A 25391-nucleotide genomic window follows, 5' to 3' on the forward strand; every position below is an offset into this window, starting at 1 on the left:
GCAAAAACTAGATTAATTACTATAAGGTCAAAACCTCCAGTTTAGAAACAAATAACTTTTGTTCCACCATACATGTGTAAATGTAGACGTAAAAAATATGTTTTCTATTTTTGAATAATCGTACATTTTTATATTTGATATTAATATTTATATGTAGTTATAAATTGAATGGTACAAAATTAAGTGTATGCAACTACAATTGCACTAAAATTTACACATCCTACATAAATATATTTATTTGGAAAATTTTAAATTTAAACATATTATATATTTAATGTACACAATATTATTAGATAAATACAATGTTAGGTTAGGTTAGATTATGTTAATATAGTGATTGATGGATAATTGATGAAATAAATCATGTAAGCCTTAAACAAAATAGAATTAATATACATTAATTTGAATTACACCTTTAATAATTCGAATCTGTGTGATAAATATTAATTTTAATGGAAAAATACAATGTTAGGTTAGGTTAGCGTAATAATTGATGGATAATTAATATGTAACAAGTCGTAAATTGAAAAGAAAAACGATTTACTTGTCCCAATGGTTTATTTAGATAATGTACAGATATTACAACAATTGCATTTTGTTCAAATATTTAACATTTTGTGTTTTTTCAAACAAACAAAACATCCAAGGCACCATTCTTCATTCAACACGGAGTAACTCATCTATAGAGAACAGTAATTTTTTGGCAAAACAAAACTTCACCGTTGCCACAGCAATATGTACACTAAAATATCATTTATTCCACTCGCCAGAGCCTGGATTTTTTTAAACAAAACAACAAACAACTTTACAAATAAGTTACTCCGCGTTTTACATATTCTGCCTTTGTAAAAAAACAGACTACTTCCTACGGAGACTATTTTAAATTTATTTAATTCTATTTTTACATGTTTAAACTATACCCTAAATCGACTAATTTTGTTAGTAAATTATACATATTATACAGTTACATGATTGCAGATCGCAAAATTTTATTTTTTTTTTGTATGTTTTTCGGCTTGAACATTTCAGCTGAAAACGTTCCTTGTTTGTGGGATTGTTGGGTTGTTAATAATAATTTAGCACATCGATAATCACTGATTGGACAATCAGTTTTCGATTAACTTGTTTGTTGCAATAATAAAACAATGTTTCTAGGGACAGAAAACGTTTTGATGCAGTATGTTTTTAAAAATATGGAAATTACTATTTAAACTACCGTATTTTAATTGTAAACTTGAAAACTTTAACACATTTGTACTTGTATACTGAAGTAGATCTGTGCTAAAAACATTACTAACAATATTAATGATTACATTATGATAACATTGTTATTATACAATAAATCATATATTTAACATTGTATATTTATACAAATTCTACCACCTATCTTATATTATTGCTTACGAAAGAACTGATTAAATCAATCGAAATCAATGGCAGTCGTAGACTTGATTTTTTTTTTTGTTTCAATTCAAACACAACTGTAATATTGCTTCCAGTTACCAAAAATATCACCCTCCAAATTTAAATACAAGTATTTAAAATAAGCATTGTGTTCTTGTGCAAAAATACGTATTTGTTGCAAGCATTTTATTATTACATCAATAAAATGTTTCTTTTTTTTTACTCTCTCTCTCTCTGCCTTCCAAGTAACCTAACACAAAATATTATGGTTTTATTGTCTTAAACCTAATAGAAAAAACGTTAAACCTAAGGTCATCCGGGTCCTAAGACAATTTTGATGGAACGAGCTAATTCTTTTGATATTATGACCGTCATGTTAGGTTCCTCAGATTACCGAAAATGAATCACAGTTTCTTTAGCTATTTTTTAATCTAAACAGGAGTGGGTTAACGAACCTGATGGTTATATGTTAAAACTGTTTCTCTATGATATGTCAAACATTGAGAATGGGCTACTCTAGCTCTTTTGGTTACTTCTTTGAGTCCTGTTGAAAACCATCAAGTTAGCTAAGTTATAAAGTGGGGGTTAAAAACAATTGAAGCTAATTCGAGGAGGTTACAAATGTGATAGTTTATGACTACATTAGAGGGTATATAAGAGCTAAGTTTTTCTAAATTGCTGTAATCACAGATTAAAGTATATTTACCGTACAATTTACAGACATTCTAGTGATGGAAAATATGAAGCCAACAACAGGAAATTGGTCGACAAATCAACTTTTGAGTTATTAATAAGCAAGATGCTGTGCAGAGGGGATGACTTCTTTTGGCTGTTGATTAACGTATTTTCCAATCACCCGAATTTACCACAACCCCGATTCATTCACAACGAAAATATTGCCTTTCGGACTAAAATATACAGTCTCATTATTACATATTCCCTAACTTACTAATATGTTAATCATCTCTGAATAACCCTTACAACATTGTTTATATTAAGGATATTTAAAATAAGACATACTAAAATTACACTACATGATAATGAAGTTGTTGGGGAAGAGCTGGTCTGGATACATTTACCTGTAACACACAAACAAACTAAGTACGAACTTCGTAATATCACAGGTAACACATACCAGTGTTTGTTACGTTGAAAACTAATTCCCCGGTAATTCCGGGACGAACAATGCGATCGCAATTGTCTCCCGACGTCGAGAACAGCAGCAAATCGGGCCCGGACTCTTTGTAAATGAAGCAGTATCTTCTTGCGCCGTGCGAGGCCCGGCTCAGCGGCGTCGTTATCAGATAGTTGGTGCCGTTCTCCGTCCATCTTCCGTGGCAGGAGTAAGCTGCAAAATTGAGGGTTAACGTTTGGACTTGTTGCGGTGGTAGGTACGTACTGGTGATTATGTCGGGGGTCGAACATTCCGTACGGAACTCCATGGTGTCGACGTTGTTGCAGCCGATGATCAGGCTGCTGAAGCCTCGGTTGCACTCCGGGTCATCGCGTACCCGTTTCACCCGTCTGATCAGGTTGTCGTCGAAGGTCGAGGGGGCCAGCTTGTTGAAGTAGAAGCGGGAGTCCGGGTCGTAGATGCTGCGCTCGCTGCGGATCAGGTTGCTGACCACGAACTTGCCCATGTAGGGACATGCTCTGGTTTCCGGAGAGGTTGCTGGAAATGTTTGAGCAGTTTAGAATGGTATATGTGCAATGACATGGTTTGAGTCAAGATTTTCACTGTTCACTGACAAAGAAAAAAGAAAAGGAAGACAAATTCCTCTTCCCTTACTTAAAACTAACCCAACCTGACCTAATTTAACATAACCTAACCTAACCTATCTTTGTATTTATCTATTACAATTAATATTTATCACACATATTCGAATTATTAAATGTTGAATGAATGAATGGTAAAAAATCAAGTATATGCAACTACGATTACATTAAAATTTACACATCCTACATAAATATATTTATTTGGGAAATTTTAAATCTTTGGTATAACTTTATAAAAAAATTATAAACACAATTTGACCTGTTAAAAATTTGTATAAATCTTCAAACCTTTGAAACATAATTTAATCATATAATAAAATTTAATTTTAAATAATCCATCTATCCATTTCTATTTATCACTTTGCAATTAGTGTAATTTGTGTAATGTAATAAAAATTCAGCAATATTGATTGAAAAATTAATGGGTATTTGCAGGAATTATAAAAACATTGGAATTTAAAAATAATAACGGTTTTATGATTCCAAAAATGGGGAGAAATAAAATATTTCTATTAATTCCGTATATATAATCGTTGGGATTAAAAAAAGCACATTTATCCGACTAAAAATTGCAGAAATCAATAAATAAAATATTCCACACACCAAAATTTTATTGAAACTTTAAAACAGGTTTAATATAATATAATTATTCAAATGAAAGGTTGGTCTAGACTTGATCTAATAAGTTTTTCAGTCACATTTTAATTGAAGTCTTTAGATTAGGTGTTCAGGTTTGTCTGTGTCTTTTCTTAATCCATTTTGTTTTAAGAGCTGATCAGTAAGGGCTGAAATGGCTGGATTATTTGTAAAAACATTGAAATTTTAAAATAACAACTGCCCCATTATTCGAAATCTGGACTGAACGAAAAAAGATTAAATAGTTCCATTACTTCTGCAAATATAAGCGTTGAAATTACAAATAAAAAATTTACTTATGCAGATCCTTAGCAAAAAATCCGGCACACTATATATGTGTCTCTGGAGGCCTCCGGAAAGTTTAAATTATTAAAACATTATAATGAATTCCGGCGCAGTTATTTCGGTATAATGTAAATTTTATTCCTGAACGATAATAAATTTGCGGCACATCAGTTTACGTAGTTAGCGTATTTTTTATTGATTGTTTTTATTTGGCGCCTGAACATGTACTTTTTAATTGCATGCAGATGAAGCTTTTCGGGTTAAACAGGATCGGATTTGGTTCAGGTTTTTTTTACATCTCACGTTGGGAATTGTTTAAATGTTTGCACCGTTTACGGTTAACAGTAAACAATAATTAAATGGTGATTGTTGGTTTTGTTCGTATAATTTGATCCCCGCTAAATTTAATTACGAATTTTGATTTGTTAATATTTCTTTCGAGTGTTTTTGTATAGAAAATAATTATTAATTATATTTTTCATCATTTTTTTCGACCCACGCGCATTCAGTTCTGCGCACCTATATATTAATATAAGGTTAATGCGCATGCAACCCGCGCAGTTCCGCGCATATAAATATTGCGCATTTCAGCAGACCCAGTCAGTTTCGCTTTCGCCGTATTAGGGGTAATGTCGTCGGTGAAGAGTTACAAATAGTTTGTAGCTGTAGTCCAGGTCATGCCGGTTCATAACCAGGACGTCCAGGTCTCAGACACTCCAGAAAGAGTTGAGAATGTGTCACCTCCCCCAGGTCTTGGTGACCTCGTCGGAGATGGTGTCCACCCCGTCGAAGGTAGGTTACACCCTGCCCCCCAGGTCAAAGTGACCTCGTTGGAGATGATGCCCCAGGTCCTTGTGATCTCTTCGGAGATGTTGTCCACACTCGAATGTTGCCGTGCTTGGCCCCCAGGACCTGGAGGGACCCGCTGAAGAAGTTGTCCACGATGAAGATGACGTCCACCAATACGTTTTCTATACTGAATTGATCAAAACCTTTTGTATAAAATCCCTGTACCGCGGTCTAATTAACAATTAATAAATAATATTTAACTGAGTAATATTGAATCAAGCTCTGAAAATTGGCCCGAATATAAAATCCACATCTGTCATGTATTTGCAAAGGAACTTTATTAGGACAAGCAAAATGAATTAACCTTAATTTAAATATAACATGTATACGCCGTTCTGGCGATTTTAATTGAAATGCTGGATGGCATCAACGCGATTTTGCTTTGGCGTTTCCTACGTAACCGCGTATCCGTGTTTTTCGTCGTTATTTTTTGGCTACAACCTAAACATGAGTCGAATGATCATAATTTTAATCATAAAATTTGTGTATTGGCGGAGTTGGATGAAGCTATTTGCTGCATACAGCAGGAGCTACAAGTCCGAAAATCAATGTCGGAGTGTATAGATTGAGTCGAAGATATATCGTATGACATTTATTTCCCTGTAAAACAAACATTTATCTTTTAAAACAGAGAAACACGGGAAATATATTCGGAGGCAGCAGCAGCAGCATCAGGGTTAAACGTGTAAAAAATTCAGAAAATCAATGCTATCATATTTTATACATTTGTACCATTTTGCGGTGGAAGTTTTCAAGTAATGCGGAAAAGTCATCAGTAAATGTGTTTCGTTTTTCGTGTTTCCCGTTACGAACATATATCTCTTTGAACTACAATTTACCTGCATCGGGCGTTGAATTTCTTATGAGCCCGTGGCATTTTTGTTTTAAAACAGTCGCAACTCACCCCCCATAAACTTTAATATCGTATTAATTGAAAACTACGTATTGATTTTTAGCGCATTATAATCTCGAACTTTGCCCAATAATTACATGAATTATTCTAAAGTCCACGAAACCGCATTACCACAAATCCTGCTGAACAGCAAATGCAGTCCCACCATGTTGTATATACCGAACTAAACCCATTATCCGTTGTACCGTTAATTATTAACATATGTCCGCAGAAACGCCGTTTGTTATTTCTAATGAGCGTTTCTTGGTGGTCCACGGCCATTAGATGTTGAACGATGTTTTAAAATAGATACTTGCCAAACGAACTATTCAGATCTGTTTTCCTTGGATTAAACCATAAATCCTTCTCTTGAGCTCTAAACACATTAGCGACTTCATTTGCTATGTATTTATGATGAGGGGATAAATTTAGAATGGAGCAATAATGAATATTCACCACTGAAATATACCTAGAAAGGTTTATCTGTGTCTCCTGAGGTTATCGTTGTTGGTGGATGATAATTAACGTTGCTACTTCATTTATGAAAAGACAATTGCTGTCTTTATTACACCAGACTAAAGATAAAAACGTAAAGCATAAAACCTAATCTGGAACTAAGAATCTAGTTAGGAGGAAGTCATTATACATTATAGTGCTTCGAAGATTCAATAAATCATGTTGGGTTGTCTGAAGCTTTTGTCTGTCTTGTAAAAAAGCTTTCAGGTATCTTACATACTTGAAGGACTTCAGAAATAAATAGAAATGACATGAGTCAATTAACAGCTTCAAAGTTTCGATAAAACATATTCGTTCAACAATGTCTGATACTTTTTGTGACCTATGAGGAGCTTTCTGATAAATTGCTGAAAAATGTATTCAAAAAACATTGGAAAATGAAATTTAAATTAGAATACCATCGATTACTGATTCTGGTCATACAAAAAACGGGTTTAAAAACGTTTTGAACGACAACAATGACTTAATCAGCAATCCATTCATTCCCAAATTATGCACGAGCAGACACAATCAGCGTGTAAATATAAAACAAATAATTGTACTCACTGACTAAAGTGACGTAGGGCAAATTGGTCCTGTTGAAGAATGCGGGTCCGCAGGCGTCCTCCTGTCGTTTGGCGTGCGCCCCAATTTGCACTTCGATGACGTGGACGTCGCGCCGATAGAACGACATGCACGTGAAACCGCTCTGGCTGCAATAAATCAATTTACCGGTTACATGTCTCGTCATGCTTCAAGACAATTATCCGTTTTAATTGGACAAGATATGACCGGCTGACAAATGTTTGACGAATATCGAACTAATTGTTATATACGGATGCTGCGACCGTGTTTTTTAACGTGACAGCTTCCGGAGCAAATGGAAAATATAATGTCCAGAATTTTTGTCCGGGGTTTACCCAAAAGGAATATAGATGAAGGGATTTAACGGTACGGTAATTAATCATACAAGTTTGCTTCCATATAATCACCGAGTTGTTTACTGAAACAATTATTACGTAAGTTAAAGCAGCGTTTAATTATTAAGCAGTTAAATTTGCATAGTTCAAGTGTGACTGAGCACAAAACTTGGGACTCGGTTAGTTTTATTTTCTGAACGAATTAGCTTGTTCATTTTTTTCCATTTTGTGGAACACATGATCAAACCTACGTACGTGTGTACCGCATGTAAATACTTTAATTGGCGGTTTACCTTTGCCGGTAGATAATGATTAATTAGGGCCTAATTGGATATTTGCATCTGAGCACCAGAAACATTGAATTACGTTTCCACTTTGACTTTGTTTACCGGCGTCTCGGGATTTGGGTCGTGACTGTTTTTAATTAAATTTTGCTTTTTCTCGATGGAAAATTGTGTGTGGGTAATAAATATATAGATAGAACAACGTGGGCGTATCTGCAAAATTACTTTTTGATCAATTATTAAACAGACTTTCAATTCTCTAATAATTAAATTGTGTACTGTACAAGTGAAAAACAAGAGTATTTTAATTAAAACTTGTTGGAAAACTAAATAATTTAAAAATTATAAAAGTTTACCTCCAGAAAGTTTACTTAAGAGTGCCATCCACTTTGTTTTTAAATGTAATTAAGTATTGTCATAAAACAATTCGATGAAGTTGTCTGGTACAACTGATAAATAAATAATAATTTTGATGCAGCAAATCTTAGAATGTTCTAAACTGTATAAAAATTCTTAAATTAATGAGTTTACTTACAAATTAGTTTGATTAAATTAAATTAACACTTTTTTACTTAAAATATTTTTTTAAAATATCAAAATTGTACTTTTAAATGATCACTTGAAATATTTTTTAATATTGAACAATTTTATTAATAAATATTAATTTTATTTCAATTTTTATATTTTTAACATTGTTTACCCAAAATATTTTTTCAAAAATTAGTAAATTTCTTTGTATTTTAAAATGATCATTTGTCAATTGTGAAATATTTTTTAAATTATTATTAATATTATACAATTTCATTAATAAATATTAATTTTCTTCCACTTTTTATATTTTAACATTTTTTATTTAAAATATTTTTCAAAAAAATAGTAATTTTCTGTTTTTTATAATGATCATTTGTCAATTGTGAAATATTTTTTAATATTAATTAATTTCATTAATAAATATTAATTCGCTTTTTAACATTTTTTACTTATAATTTTTTATACAATTAGTAATTTTCTATGTTTTTTAAAATGATCACTTATCAATTGTGAAATATTTTTAATATCAAATAATTTCACTAATAAATATTAATTTTCTTTCACTTTTTATATTTTTAACATTTTTAATTAAAATATGATTTTTAAAATTATCACTTGTCAATTGTGAAATATTTTTTAATATTAAATAATTTCATTAATAAATATTAATTTTCTTTCACTTTTTTTATTTTTAACATTTTTTACTCAAAATTTTTTTTTTTAAAATTAGTAAATTTCTACATTTTTTAAAATAATCACTCGTTAATTGTGTTAATTTAATTTACCTAATATACATTTACAGTAATGTAATTTAGTAACAATTTAATAATAATACATCTTGCACTTTCTTTCAATTTTCGTTGATTAAATAATGAATTTAATTGACAAAAAAATAATAATAAAAAACTTGAAAATTTTAATATGGCACGGGATGCACAAGAGAATATAATACTATAATATTTAGGGACCGTAATTTAAAACTTGCATTTAATTAAAAAAGCACCTCTCCACGTCACTCCTAATTAATTCATTTAAATAATTTATGCAACCCTAAAAGTGTGTACTTGGCTCGAAATTTGCATCTTATTAATAACTGCCACAAAAAAATGTCTAATCTTGTACCGAGGGCACATAATTTAAGTTTTTGTCTAGTTTAGTGGTCGTAAAAAGAAGTGGATGAACTTTCGAAGTTTTTAATAAAATGCACAACGTATTATTGCGAAAAATGACAAGTATTCCATTCTCGTTGAGTGAATGGGGGTGGGGATGATTGTTTATGGTGGAGTACTGCATCAAAATTTTTCTAATATTTCAGCTGGAGCCCGATATGAAAGCTAAATAGAGCTCCCAAAGAAAATTTCAAATAAAAGTTGCATTGTTAAAAGGAAACTGGAGTAAAAAGAAAGGATCTTATGTGTATTCATACAGAAGCATTCGTGTCGGGATGAAAAGTCCGTAGCACTTCTGACATATTCAACAATGGGACTTTTACCTTATCAAATGTCATATAAAAAGGCCACTGCAGTTCCAGTTGGTTTTGTGCATGTGTACACGTCGGAGGAATTGCGTAATCAAAGATTATGGCGCAGTAAAATGGTTTATTGCGTCGCAAAAATCAATGTACGTTAATAAAAAGCCGATGATAAATTTTTATTTCTGCTGCGCAACAAATTTTATTAACTAATTTCGAAGATTGTTGTTGAAATACACGTTTTATTCCCTTATTTGACTGTTTTTTAGCCTCAGTAATAAATGTGTTTAAGATAATTGATGATGACTTGTTCCAGTTTTGCTTGAACAAAAGTCCTCATTGTGAGTCTGGAGCAGCTTTTTTTTTTGCGCCAGCTCTTTATAGCAGTTTAATTTTAACAGTTCCTTTGAAGTAAAATCAATTGTTGCATATGAACAAAACGATGTAACTCCATTGTTTGGCGGAAGCGTTTTTTTGCCCTGCACAGCGTTCACGTCCGACGTTTATTAATAAAGATAAAAACCAGTCACTTCGCAAACCTTAAAAATTCCACCATAAAAACCGGGGGAGGCCCTTTGTTTTCATACATCACAGCGTCGCTCTGTGATCAGTTTTTAAATGGTCTTAATAACGTATTAGAATGTTTGTGCAAGGAAGGGAAACATTGGGAGTCGAGCGGGCAAATGAACTGTAAAAAACAACGGCCGATTGATCCTTTGTCACAGGCTGTTTATTTGCTGGCGTGCCACTATTCTCCCTTGGAGATTATACGAAAATTGCCGGGTGCAAAAGGTTTTAAAATCGACTCTATTATTAGCGTTGCTGATGGGAAAAACCTCGGCACGTTTTTCCATTTGTAAACTTCGGATCATGTTTACCACTTAGCGGGGAAAAATGATTAATGAACGGGCTAATAAAAATTTTATACCTTTAGTTATAATAGTTGGAGTTAAGATATTTTGCTCCACTATGAAGTTTAATTTAGTCATCTTATTTATTCCGGGAAAATTGCATTACTGGTATGAAGTATTTACCAACTTTAACCACACAATGCATCCCATTATTTAACTCTTAGAAGTTGTGCATGATGGAAACTTCGAGATGCAAATATATATATATATATACATACGAGGATAATTTAAAAGTTAGGCAATGGAATTTATGGCTTTCTTTACTTATATTTGTTGAATCTTTTTTATTACTTTAAATCTATTTAGAACAAAATTCTCTAGTTTCTGTATTGTTGTTTATTGTTTATAATTTTTTGTACTTACACAATTCCTTTTAAAAGTAAAGTAGAAATTACTTTTCTCTATTTCTCAACTTCACAACAAGTTTTAACTGAAATACAGTGATGGACTTTGTACCAGACATTTTTTAAAATATATTTTGAGTAAAAATGTACAACTTTTGAATGTTAATATAAACTAGAAGACTTTTATTTTATTAATATAAATAATATTGAGAATTATTTCACATTTGACAAGTGATAATTTCAATAAACTCGAATATTAAATATTTTAACAAAAAGTATTTCAGGTAAATAATATTCAAAATACAATATTTGTTTAATATTAATAATATTTTAAAAAATATTTCACAATTGAAGTGATCATTTTAAAATACAAAAGAAATTTACTAATTTTTTAAAAAATAGTTTGAGTAAAAAGTGTTAAAAATATAAAAAGTGGAAGAAAATTGATATTTATTAATGAAATTATTTAACATTAAAAAATATTTCACAATTGACAAGTGATCATTTTAAAAAACATAGTAAATTACTAATTTTTTAAATAATATTTTGAGTAAAAAATGTTAAAAATATAAAAAGTGAAAAAAATAATATTTATTAATGAAATTGTTTAATATTAATAATAATTTAAAAAGTATCTCACTATGACAAGTGATCATTTTAAAATACAAAGAAATTTACTATTTTTTTAAAAAATATTTTGAGTAAAAATAAATAAGAGTACAAACTGTGAAAGAAAATTGTTATTTATTAATAAAATTATATAATATTAAGAAATATTTCACAATTAACAAGTGATCATTTTTAACACAAACATAGAAAATTAATAATTTTATAAAAATAGTGTACGGAATGTAAACAGTAAAAGTTAATAAAAACAGAAAGATTTTATTATTTCATGAATATATTTAATATTAAAAAATATTTCACCATTGAGAAATGATCATTTTAAAATATGAGGAATTTTATTAATTTTATAAAAAATATTTTAATTAAATAGTGTACAAAATGTAAACAGTAGAAGTTAATAAAAAACAGAAAAAAATTATTATTTTATTAGTATATTTAATATTAAAAAATATTTCACAATTGACAAGTGATCATTTTAAAATAGGAGAAAATTTATTAATTTTATAAAAAATATTTTAATTAAATAGTGTACAAAATGTAAACAGTAGAAGTTAATAAAAAACAGAAAAAAATTATTTTATTAGTATATTTAATATTAAAAAATATTTCACAATTGACAAGTGATCATTTTAAAATAGGAGAAAATTTATTAATTTTATAAAAAACATTTTCATTAAATAGTGTGCAAAATGTAAACAGTAGAAGTTAATAAAAAACAGAAAAAAATTATTATTTTATTAGTATATTTAATATTAAAAAATATTTCACAATTGACAAGTGATCATTTTAAAATAGGAGAAAATTTATTAATTTTATAAAAAACATTTTAATTAAATAGTGTACAAAATGTAAACAGTAGAAGTTAATAAAAAACAGAAAAAAATTATTATTTTATTAGTATATTTAATATTAAAAAATATTTCACAATTGACAAGTGATCATTTTAAAATAGGAGAAAAATTATTAATTTTATAAAAAACATTTTAATTAAATAGTGTACAAAATGTAAACAGTAGAAGTTAATAAAAAACAGAAAAAAATTATTATTTTATTAGTATATTTAATATTAAAAAATATTTCACAATTGACAAGTGATCATTTTAAAATAGGAGAAAATTTATTAATTTTATAAAAAACATTTTAATTAAATAGTGTACAAAATGTAAACAGTAGAAGTTAATAAAAAACAGAAAAAAATTATTATTTTATTAGTATATTTAATATTAAAAAATATTTCACAATTGACAAGTGATCATTTTAAAATAGGAGAAAAATTATTAATTTTATAAAAAACATTTTAATTAAATAGTGTACAAAATGTAAACAGTAGAAGTTAATAAAAAACAGAAAAAAATTATTATTTTATTAGTATATTTAATATTAAAAAATATTTCACAATTGACAAGTGATCATTTTAAAATAGGAGAAAATTTATTAATTTTATAAAAAACATTTTAATTAAATAGTGTACAAAATGTAAACAGTAGAAGTTAATAAAAAACAGAAAAAAATTATTATTTTATTAGTATATTTAATATTAAAAAATATTTCACAATTGACAAGTGATCATTTTAAAATAGGAGAAAATTTATTAATTTTATAAAAAACATTTTAATTAAATAGTGTACAAAAGGTAAACAGTAGAAGTTAATAAAAAACAGAAAAAAATTATTATTTTATTAGTATATTTAATATTAAAAAATATTTCACAATTGACAAGTGATCATTTTAAAATAGGAGAAAATTTATTAATTTTATAAAAAACATTTTAATTAAATAGTGTACAAAATGTAAACAGTAGAAGTTAATAAAAAACAGAAAAAAATTATTATTTTATTAGTATATTTAATATTAAAAAATATTTCACAATTGACAAGTGATCATTTTAAAATAGGAGAAAATTTATTAATTTTATAAAAAACATTTTAATTAAATAGTGTACAAAATGTAAACAGTAGAAGTTAATAAAAAACAGAAAAAAAATATTATTTTATTAGTATATTTAATATTAAAAAATATTTCACAATTGACAAGTGATCATTTTAAAATAGGAGAAAATTTATTAATTTTATAAAAAACATTTTAATTAAATAGTGTACAAAATGTAAACAGTAGAAGTTAATAAAAAACAGAAAAAAATTATTATTTTATTAGTATATTTAATATTAAAAAATATTTCACAATTGACAAGTGATCATTTTAAAATAGGAGAAAATTTATTAATTTTATAAAAAACATTTTAATTAAATAGTGTACAAAATGTAAACAGTAGAAGTTAATAAAAAACAGAAAAAAATTATTATTTTATTAGTATATTTAATATTAAAAAATATTTCACAATTGACAAGTGATCATTTTAAAATAGGAGAAAATTTATTAATTTTATAAAAAACATTTTAATTAAATAGTGTACAAAATGTAAACAGTAGAAGTTAATAAAAAACAGAAAAAAATTATTATTTTATTAGTATATTTAATATTAAAAAATATTTCACAATTGACAAGTGATCATTTTAAAATAGGAGAAAATTTATTAATTTTATAAAAAACATTTTAATTAAATAGTGTACAAAATGTAAACAGTAGAAGTTAATAAAAAACAGAAAAAAATTATTATTTTATTAGTATATTTAATATTAAAAAATATTTCACAATTGACAAGTGATCATTTTAAAATAGGAGAAAATTTATTAATTTTATAAAAAACATTTTAATTAAATAGTGTACAAAATGTAAACAGTAGAAGTTAATAAAAAACAGAAAAAAATTATTATTTTATTAGTATATTTAATATTAAAAAATATTTCACAATTGACAAGTGATCATTTTAAAATAGGAGAAAATTTATTAATTTTATAAAAAACATTTTAATTAAATAGTGTACAAAATGTAAACAGTAGAAGTTAATAAAAAACAGAAAAAAATTATTATTTTATTAGTATATTTAATATTAAAAAATATTTCACAATTGACAAGTGATCATTTTAAAATAGGAGAAAAACTATTAATTTTATAAAAAACATTTTAATTAAATAGTGTACAAAATGTAAACAGTAATAGTTAATAAAAAACAGAAAAATGTTATTATTTTATTAATATGTTTAATATTAAAAAATATTTCACTTTTGACTAGTGATGATTTCAATTAATTCATATATTCAATAATTTTATGAGAAGTATTCTTAATATTATAAACAAAATAATAAGCAAAAGTTAATAAAACAGAAAATTAATATTATTTGATGAAAATATTTCATATTAAAAAGTATTTCACTGTATAAAATTGAATAGTGTATAAAATATAACCTCTAAAATTTAATGACACATTAATACATTCATTATTTTATAGTGTAATAAAAGAATAAAATTTTGTTTATTAGTAAAATACACTTAAAATGTGATATTTGTGAAATGCTCATTGAGAAACAGTTTAATAAACAATAAATATAAACAACTAGCTAAGTAAAGAAGTGATTAAATAGCTTGATCAAAGTAAACACTCTCATCGGAGCAAATCGTGGCACCAAAGAGTCCATACTAATTGAATTTATGAATGGCAGGAATTCAAAACGGTTCATTTCCAGCCGGGGCACAATAAAAATAAACAGGACAGTCGCACCACCCCCGCAACTCCGAACAGCCGAACGAGGAAAATCAACAACATACCATCCGGTCGTGAAATGCGTCAGAAGAATCACGGTGTTCTCATCTCTCGACGAATATTTCACTTGCGAACAAACAACTCTCATTTCGAGTCCACTTGAATTCGTTATCCTTAGGGTGGAATTCCTGTGATGAAAACTGTAAGTCGCCGCGTAGTCCAAAGTGTGCCAGTGGTTGTAATTCGCCACCCAGGGGGGGAAGCGGCACTTGTTCACGGTGGGGGCTGCAACGGGAAAAAATTATTCAAATCAGAGCACCGCAGAGACCCGTTCCCGTTTTTTGGGGGGCGCTGCGAATTTGTCAACGGGAACGGGCCTAATTAATTAAATACGGGATGATTTTTTAGATGGTCGTTACGATCGACGAGATAAATACAAAATAAAACTTGGGACTTCGTCCGGTTCTTAAAATAAATCTTTATTCGTTGAGGATTTGGAAGTTGTAAATGTTTCATTGGAGTCGACTTTAAAATTGTTCCTTTTACAGTTGTTTTAATGTGTATTTTGTTCAGGTACACTGTTCATATCTCCTGGCAAAGTTTCAGGCTAGTTTTATTAAATTCTTTTTACTACAGCAACGAAATACTAATCGATTCAGCAGGAACAAACTTTAGGTCTTTAATTGTATCATTTTAGAAATTGTTAATAGACAGTATTACAGTACAAAAGTGTATCCTGAAGAAAATGTGACTTCTCAAATTAATTAATTTTTGTACATTTTTTCCAATTTTTATCTATAATTGTAATATCCAAAACTGTAAATAATTTTCAGGCCTTTCAGGAAAATATTAAAACTTAGATTTTCAATGTACTGAAGCCGACTAAATGGTAAAAAAACGTGTCCTGAAGAAAATATGGCTCCTCAAATTAATTGGACACAATTTTCATGGCTTTCAGGAAAATACTGAAACTTAAATTTTCAGTATATTGAAGCCGACTAAATGAATAAAATGCCCACGGATGTGTGAAGGTGTGGTATCGTTAAAAACAACAGGTTGTCACTCGAATCCTTAGCTAACTTACTTAGCAGTTATGTTACGGCTAAGATAGCACAAATGGCGCGATACAATATTGAATAGGGGATTTTGTCGCAATTACTCACTGCTACCAACAGCTTTCTTCTCTAGTACGTTTTCGCAATTAACGAGATCAGTTTTAATGCCAATCTATCAACGACGATATTACTTTATGTTGTTTTAGTTATTTGGATCTTTTGTCAGTAAAGATTAAGGTGATATTATTATTGTTTTCTCCATTTTATGATATTAATTTAAATGGTAAATGTTTCTTATATTCAAATTACTCAATTAAATTAAAAAAATAACAATTCAAATTTATAAAATTTTAAAATTAAGCTTAGAAAATTAAAATTTACTAATTAAATTAATTAAAATTTAATAAATTAAGTTTAAATAGTCAAAATTAATCAATTAAATTAAAAAAAAAAAAAAAAAAAATAAAATAAAATATAAGAGTTAAAAATTAAAAAAGCAATTTAAATTAATTAAATTTTAAATTTTAAGGTAAAAAAAAATAAATTTACTAATTAAATTAAAAAAATAGCAGTTTAAATTTAAAAAAATTAAAAAATTAAGCTGGAAAAATTAAAATTGACTAAATAAATTAAAAAAATAACAATTTAAATTTATAAAATTAAAAAAAAAAGTTTATGAACTTTTAAAAATTGAGCTGGAAAAGTTAAAATTTACCATTTTAATTAATAAAATAGCAATTTAAATTATTAAAATTTTAAAATTAAGCTACAAAAGTTAAAATTTACTAATTAAATTAAAAAAATAACAATTTAAATGATTAAAAATTAATAAATTAAGTTGGAAAAGTCAAAATTTATTAATTTAATTATAAAAATAGCAATTTAAATTATTAAAATATAAAAAATTAAATTGGAAATATAAAAATAGTAATTTAAGTTTATAAACTTTTAAAAATTGAGCTGGAAAAGTTAAAATTTACCATTTTTATTAATAAAATAGTAATTTAAATTATTAAAATTTAAAAAATTAAGATAAAAGAGTTAAAATTCACTAATTAAATTAAAAAAATAACAATTTAAATGATTAAAATTTAAAAAATTAAGGTGGAAAAGTCAAAATTTATTAATTTAATTATAAAAATAGCAATTTAGGTTTATAAACTTTTAAAAATTAAGTTGCCAAAGTTAAAATTTACAAATTTAATTAATAAAATAGCAATTTAACTTATTAAAATTAAAAAAATTAAAATGGAAATATTAAAATTTATTAATTAAATTATAAAAATAACAATTAAGGTTTATAAACTTTTAAAAATTAAGTTGGAAATGTTCAAATTTATCAATTTAATTTAAGGCAATTTAAATTATTAAAATTTAAAAAATTAAGCTGGAATAATTAAAATTTACTAATTAAATTATAAAAATAACAATTTAGGTTTATAAACTTTTAAAAATTATGCTGCAAAATTTAAAATTTACAAATTTAATTAATAAAATAGCAATTTAACTTATTAAAATTAAAAAAATTAAAATGGAAATATTAAAATTTATTAATTAAATTATAAAAATAACAATTAAGGTTTATAAACTTTTAAAAATTAAGTTGGAAATGTTCAAATTTATCAATTTAATTTAAGGCAATTTAAATTATTAAAATTTAAAAAATTAAGCTGGAATAATTAAAATTTACTAATTAAATTATAAAAATAACAATTTAGGTTTATAAACTTTTAAAAATTATGCTGCAAAATTTAAAATTTACTAATTTAATTAATAAAATAGTAATTTATATAATTAAAACTTATAAAATTAAACTTTTAAAAATTAAGCTGGAAAAGTTTATATTTACTAATTTAATTAAAAAAATTGTGATTTAAATTAATAAAATTTAAAAAATAAAAGTAAAAAATTTAAAATTTACTAATTAAATTAAAAAAGTAACAATTGAAATTTATTAAACTTTAAATAATTATGCTTGAAAAATTAAAATTTACCAATTTAATTAAAAAATATCAATTTAAATTGGTTTAAATTCCTAAAATTTAAAAAAAGTAAGTTTAACAATTAAAAATAATCCATTAATTAATAAAATAATATAAAATTATTAATTTAATCTTATAAAATGAAAAAAATTGAGCTAAAAAAATAAAATTTTATCCATTATATTGAAAAAAATTAAAAGAAATTAATTAAATTTAAAAGAAATAATAATTTTAATAATTTTAGTTTATGAAAATTAAGATTAAAAAATTATAAATAATTAATCATTTTAAATATATTTAAAAAATAAGTATAAAATTATAAAATTAAAAAATTAAACTTAAATAATTAAAATTTGATGAATGAGATTAAGAAAACATTAAATAATTACATTTAAAAATCAATAATAATAATATTAATTTAAGAAATTATAAATAGTCAATTAAATTAAAATAAATAGTTTAATTTTATAAAAACTAAAATACATTGAAAAATATTAATATTGGTAATTTAAATTTACAAAATTTAAAAAATTAACTAATTAAAAATTTAATAAATTAAATTATAACATTAAAAAAAATAAATTTGCCATTTAAATTTAAAAAATTGCTATTTTAAATTTAAAGAATTAAAAATTTTAAATTTAAAAAAATAATAACTAAGTTTATAAAAGTAAAAATAATTGAAATTTATCAATTTTTTATATATATATATTAATAGTATTATTAAACTTTACTGTATATTTAATATTTTTTTACATATTTAAAACATAAATTTTAGCCAAAAACGGGGACGGTTTATGAAAAAACCAAGAGGCTTTGATAAAATAAGAATATTTTTGTCGAGCCCCAAGACAATAGTTAAGAAAAAACACGGGCCACGTTCACCTCGTATCGGAATAAATTCGTGCACATAAACAGACCGAAAGGGTGTTACTCGGCGGCCTGAAAAACGCACGGACAAGAAGAAAGCTTGCCGTCATTAAAATTTATTGGATTTAGAAATCCTGAAGCGTTTCACCTCAACGTCCTCATATTCAATAATAAATCGCGGCGGCCGCCTGAAGAGAGAAGAAAAAAAGAGGTTTCATTTAACGCGGACATGAATCAAACATGAGCAATTCCGCGAGCACAAAAAGCGTCGCCGGAGCGCCATTGAGAGATTCGTATTCGGCGCGTACCTCTTTTGAGCGTCATGGTCCTGCTGCCCTCGCTGGCGCTGAAGAGTCCGTTGCAGGTCGCGTCCCCGCTCTGCGCCACCCTGTAATCGACGCCGTCCTGCGCCTCGGACGACGGCGACGTTTTTTCGTAGACGAAACACCGGAAACGGTCCTCGTTCGACGTGGCGTGGTTGTGGTGCACCTTGCCGACCAGGTATCTGGAGCTGCCCTCCTTCCACAGCGCCAAACACTGCAGCTCCTCCACTGGAAATGTTGTTGGTTTTTATGCCGGCCACTTTTTGAATATTTATCGCGCTCTTTCGAATCTTTTATGGGTTATTTAAATATTTAGCGGCCCTCTCACTCGGCCGGCCCTACGTGATGCTTTTAGTTCGTGCATTATCTGGGGGAGGTTTGTGGGAAAAAATCGAAACAAATTATCGACGAATATTTCTATTTTTCATATTTTCTCATCACACATAGTGTAAAATATTTCTATTTGATTCATGAGCTTCAATAAATTAAACCATTTTTTAACTATCGGTGTTTTATTTTTAGGATTTTTTCATTTCCATTTTTAACTACGCACATATATTTTTTAATTGGAGATTTTTATTTCAATTACTTGTTTTTCAATAAATTTTTTATTATCTACACAATTTACACTTCCTTTTTTATTATTTTTACTGTGTTTGTAATAAACAATTTGTGAGACTTTTATGACAGTTTCAAAAAAAGTAATAATCAACAGAACGAAATATTGGAAACATCATTTTTGTTATATTTATTTCAAGTTGTAGGTAAGTTTCATTTTTGTTTTCTAATTTCATATTTTTTATATTTTTATATTTCATATATTTATTTGTATTTATATATCATATTCTTTTATACTTCATATGTCATATTATTATTATTTTTTAAATTTCATAATTTTTTATAATTCATATTCTTTCACATTTCATATTTTTCATATTTTATATTTTTTCGTATTTCATAATATTTCTTGTTTTTTCATATTTTATAATTTTTTTATATTTCACATACTTTTCATATTCTTTTATACTTTATAAATTTTCATATTTTTCATATATTTTCTTGTTTCCATAACTCATATTTTTTATATTTCATATTCTTTCATTTCATTTTTCTTATTCTTCCATATTTTATGATATTTTCATATTTCATATATTTACATATTTTTTATATTTGGTATTTTTCATATTATTTCATATATATATATATATATATATATATATATATATATATTATTTCATATATATATATATATATATATATATATATATATATATTAAATATTCTTTCACATTTTTTCACATTTATTATTTTTCATGTTTTATAAATTTATATTTTATATTCTTACACCTTTCATATTTTTTTACATTTTAAATTTTTTCATATTTATTATTTTTTCATAAATATTTCTATAAATTGTTATATTTCATATTATTTTACATTTCATAATTTTATATATATATATATATATATATATATATATATATATATATATATTTCATATTTCATAAATTGTTATATTTCATATTTTTTATATCTCATATTCTTTCACATTTTATATTTTTCCATGTCATATTTTTCATATTTCATATATTTTCATATTTTTTATATTTGGCATTTTTCATATTCTTTTATACTTTATATTTTTTCATTTTTCTTATTTTTTTAATATCTCATATTTTTCATATTTTTTATTTATATATTATTATTAATATTTAGAGGTTTTTGTATTTCATATTTTTTTGTCATATTCTTTCAAATTTCATATTTTTTCATATGTCATATTTTTCATGTTTTGTATTTATTCATATTTCGTAATTTCATTTTTCTTATTTTTCCATATTTTATGATATTTTCATATTCCATATATTTACATATTTTTTATATTTGGTATTTTTCATATTATTTCATATATATATATATATATAAAAAATGTGAAAGAATATATATATATATATATATATATATATATATATATATATATATATATATTCTTTCACATTTTTTCATATTTATTATTTTTCATATTTTATAAATTTATATTTTATATTCTTACACATTTCATTTTTTTTTACATTTTAAATTTTTTCATGTTTATTATTTTTATATATCATATTTTTTATATCTCATATTCTTTCACATTTCATATTTTTTGATAAACTTTATATTAAATATTCTTTCATATTTCATATGTATTATTCTTACATATTTCATAAATTTTTATATTTTATACTTTTTCATATTTCATATTTTTTTGTATTATTTCATGTTATTTCTTATTATTTTACTTTATTTCATATTATATCATAAAATTTCACTTTCTCACATTATTTTACATTATTATATTTTATATTTTCATATTTCATATTTTTCGTATTTCACATTTCATATTATTTCACCTTCTATTATATTATTTCACTTATTTAATATTATTTCAAATTGTTTCATATTATTTCACTTAAAAATAAATTGTTTTTATATTTAATCATAATTAATAACAAAAATTATTAACATTGTCTTGGATATTATAAAATACAGGGTGTAATTAACACCTTTATGTTACACGCTGTGAATAATTAATTGGCACGAGAATATATTAATAAAACAAGTAACAATTCGTTGGAATGCACCTTGAACAGTCCAAAGACGAAACCGAAGCCTAATTAACTGTCAGATATTCAGGTCGATTAATTGTTTGTACCGAGTGTCCAAAGTTACAGTTAGTAAGGACGAGTATCAATATGCATTACATCAGGATGCAGCTGCGAATAGATCACTTAACGGTCCATCCAGCTCCTGTGAAATTTATCAGGTCAGTCGCCAATTAGGCTGAATCTAACCTGACGTTAATGGCCTAATCAATTATTATATCAATTTAAAGTATCTAACTCAATAGTAAGTACTAAAATATGAGTCTCCTTATTCCAAATATTTGTTTTAGAATTAAAACATATTTTTTATTACATAAATTTTAATTATATTTTAGTAAAAACTCTAAATATTGGGGAGGTTTTAATTTATGTGTGTGAGGATAATGAAGCACGTTACAATTTTTTACTTTGTAGCAGCAAAAATTCGTTCGATACGAAACAACCCCGCACCTTGTCATTTATTAAACCTAAATTTTTAATCCAGTAACACACATATAAAGTTCGCCAACTGAAACGACGTAACTAAACGCAATAAGGAAATTATACACCTGTAATTTTGGCACAAATTGCAGTAAACTAGGCAGTGTAGAGCAGAAATGTTCCACATACTGTTCGGCTTAATTAAATAATATTCTATGTTAATATTTTTCCTGGTTATTTCGCACGGTTTAATCAAATTATACGACACACGAAAACAGCGACAAAGTCGCCCGTTTTTCTATGCGATTCATTTTTTTAGGGGTACAAAGAAATTTTTGTCGTAGGACCATAAAATAATACCTTAGAATTTTAGAATATCAATTTGTCTAAAATTATCATTGTTTTTTTAAATATAAATTACTGACAAAGATTTAAAAATAAAAGTTTATTGAACAATATTATAGAAAATTGTAATATAAATATAACTTCATCACTTTCAGTTGACTGAAAAGAGAAGAAAAATGTGGAAATTATTGTTTTAGTTTCAGTTGTCGTAAAAAAACATAAAAATTTGTTTCAAAAATAAAATTTTTATAATAATAATACAAATTAATAACAATTTAAATATTAAATATTAAAAATGTGGAAATTACTGAACTGAACCTGAAAGTTTCTGCTTCAGTTGTCATAAATAAATATGCATCTATATAAATTTGTTCTGTAATAGAAGTTTATTGTCAATGAAAAAATAATAAGTGGTTATAACTGAGTTTCACTTTCAGTTGACTGAAAGGATAAGAAAGATGGTGGAATAATTAAGTTCCAGATTCAGTTCTCATAAAAAAAACATATAAAAGTATATTTTGTAAATTTTTATACTGATTTATAATTAACTTAATTATAAATGTTAAAAATGTGGAAATTACTGAACTGAACCTGAAAGTTTCACCTTCAGTTGTCACAAATAAGTATGCATCTATAAAAATTTGTTCTGTAATAGAAATTTATTGACAATTAAAAAATAATAAGTGGTATATAACTGAGTTTCACTTTCAGTTGACTGAAAGGATAAGAAACATGGTGGAATAATTAAGTTTCAGTTACAGTTCTCATAAAAAAACATATAAAAGTATATTTTGTAAATTTTTATACTGATTTACAATTAATTTAATTATAAATGTTCAAAATGTGAAACTTACTGAACTGAACCTGAAAGTTTCACCTTCAGTTGTCACAAATAAGTATGCATCTATAAAAATTTGTTCTGTAATAGAAATTTATTGGCAATTAAAAAATAATAAGTGGTATATAACTGAGTTTCACTTTCAGTTGACTGAAAGGATAAGAAACATGGTGGAATAATTAAGTTTCAGTTACAGTTCTTATAAAAAACATATAAAAGTATATTTTGTAAATTTTTATACTGATTTACAATTAATTTAATTATAAATGTTAAAAATGTGAAAATTACTGAACTGAACCTGAAAGTTTCAGCTTCAGTTGTCACAAATAAGTATGCATCTATAAAAATTTGTTCTGTAATAGAAATTTATTGACAATTAAAAAATAATAAGTGGTATATAACTGAGTTTCACTTTCAGTTGACTGAAAAAATATGAAACGTGGTGGAATAATTAAGTTTCAGTTACAGTTCTCATAAAAAAAACATATAAAAGTATATTTTGTAAATTTTTATACTGATTTACAATTAATTTAATTATAAATGTTAAAAATGTGGAAATTACTGAACTGAACCTGAAAGCTTCAGCTTCAGTTGTCACAAATAAGTATGCATCTATAAAAATTTGTTCTGTAATAGAAATTTATTGACAATTAAAAAATAATAAGTGGTATATAACTGAGTTTCACTTTCAGTTGACTGAAAGGATAAGAAACATGGTGGAATAATTAAGTTTCAGTTACAGTTTTCATAAAAAAACATATAAAAGTATATTTTGTAAATTTTTATACTGATTTACAATTAATTTAATTATAAATGTTAAAAATGTGGAAATTACTGAACTGAACCTGAAAGCTTCAGCTTCAGTTGTCACAAATAAGTATGCATCTATAAAAATTTGTTCTGTAATAGAAGTTTATTGTCAATGAAAAAATAATAAGTGGTATATAACTGAGTTTCACTTTCAGTTGACTGAAAGGATAAGAAACATGGTGGAATAATTAAGTTTCAGTTTCAGTTCTCATAAAAAAAAACATATAAAAGTATATTTTGTACATTTTTATACTGATTTACAATTAATTTAATTATAAATGTTAAAAATGTGGAAATTACTGAACTGAACCTGAAAGTTTCAGCTTCAATTGTCATAAATAAGTATGCATCTATAAAAATTTGTTCTGTAATAGAAATTTATTGACAATTAAAAAATAATAAGTGGTATATAACTGAGTTTCACTTTCAGTTGACTGAAAGGATAAGAAACATGGTGGAATAATTAAGTTTCAGTTACAGTTTTCATAAAAAAACATATAAAAGTATATTTTGTAATTTTTTATACTGATTTACAAATAATTTAATTATAAATGTTAAAAATGTGGAAATTACTAAACTGAAGCTGAAAGTTTCAGCTTTAGTTGTCATAAATAAATATGCATCTATAAAAATTTGTTTTGTAATAGAAATTTATTAACGATTAAAGAATAATAAGTTTCACTTTCAGTTTACTGAAAAATGTGGAAATAACTAAATTTCAGTTTCAGTTCTTGTAAAAGAAGAATTTTTTTTTACTAATTTGATAACGATTTAAATTTTAAATTATAAAGATGTGAACATTTTTTTTTCATTTGAAATTTTCAGTTTCAGTTTACTGAAGATAAAAGAAAAATATAGAAATAACTAAGTTTCAGTTCAGTTCTTATAAAAAATATATAAAAATGTTTGTTTTCAAATATTTTATACTAATTTTATGGTAAATTAAACCTTAAATGATAAATTGGTTTATAAATTGTTGAATAATTAGGATTTCAGCAGGAACGTTCAAATTATAGTTCAGCAATTTTTGGTAATGGCAATAATAAGTTAAGCTTAAGTTTTAACATTTAATGA

The 25391-nt window shown here is 25.4% G+C and overlaps 1 protein-coding gene across 1 annotated transcript in view; it reads right to left on the reverse strand.

Annotated features, from left to right (window-relative positions):
• Positions 1 to 539: 539 nt before the first annotated feature.
• Positions 540 to 25391, reverse strand: part of LOC109604502 (uncharacterized) — a 203173-nt gene continuing 178321 nt past the window's right edge. The window contains exons 6-11 of the mRNA XM_049967178.1: positions 19242 to 19484; positions 15092 to 15311; positions 6905 to 7050; positions 2804 to 3076; positions 2540 to 2752; positions 540 to 2483 (exon numbers count right to left, since the gene is read on the reverse strand). Coding sequence (XP_049823135.1) covers positions 2365 to 2483; positions 2540 to 2752; positions 2804 to 3076; positions 6905 to 7050; positions 15092 to 15311; positions 19242 to 19484 — 1214 coding nt within the window. The 3' untranslated portion in view covers positions 540 to 2364. The remainder of the gene's footprint in view (positions 2484 to 2539; positions 2753 to 2803; positions 3077 to 6904; positions 7051 to 15091; positions 15312 to 19241; positions 19485 to 25391) is intronic.

Source organism: Aethina tumida, chromosome 5, assembly GCF_024364675.1.
Source record: "Aethina tumida isolate Nest 87 chromosome 5, icAetTumi1.1, whole genome shotgun sequence".
Lineage (NCBI taxonomy): Eukaryota > Metazoa > Arthropoda > Insecta > Coleoptera > Nitidulidae > Aethina > Aethina tumida.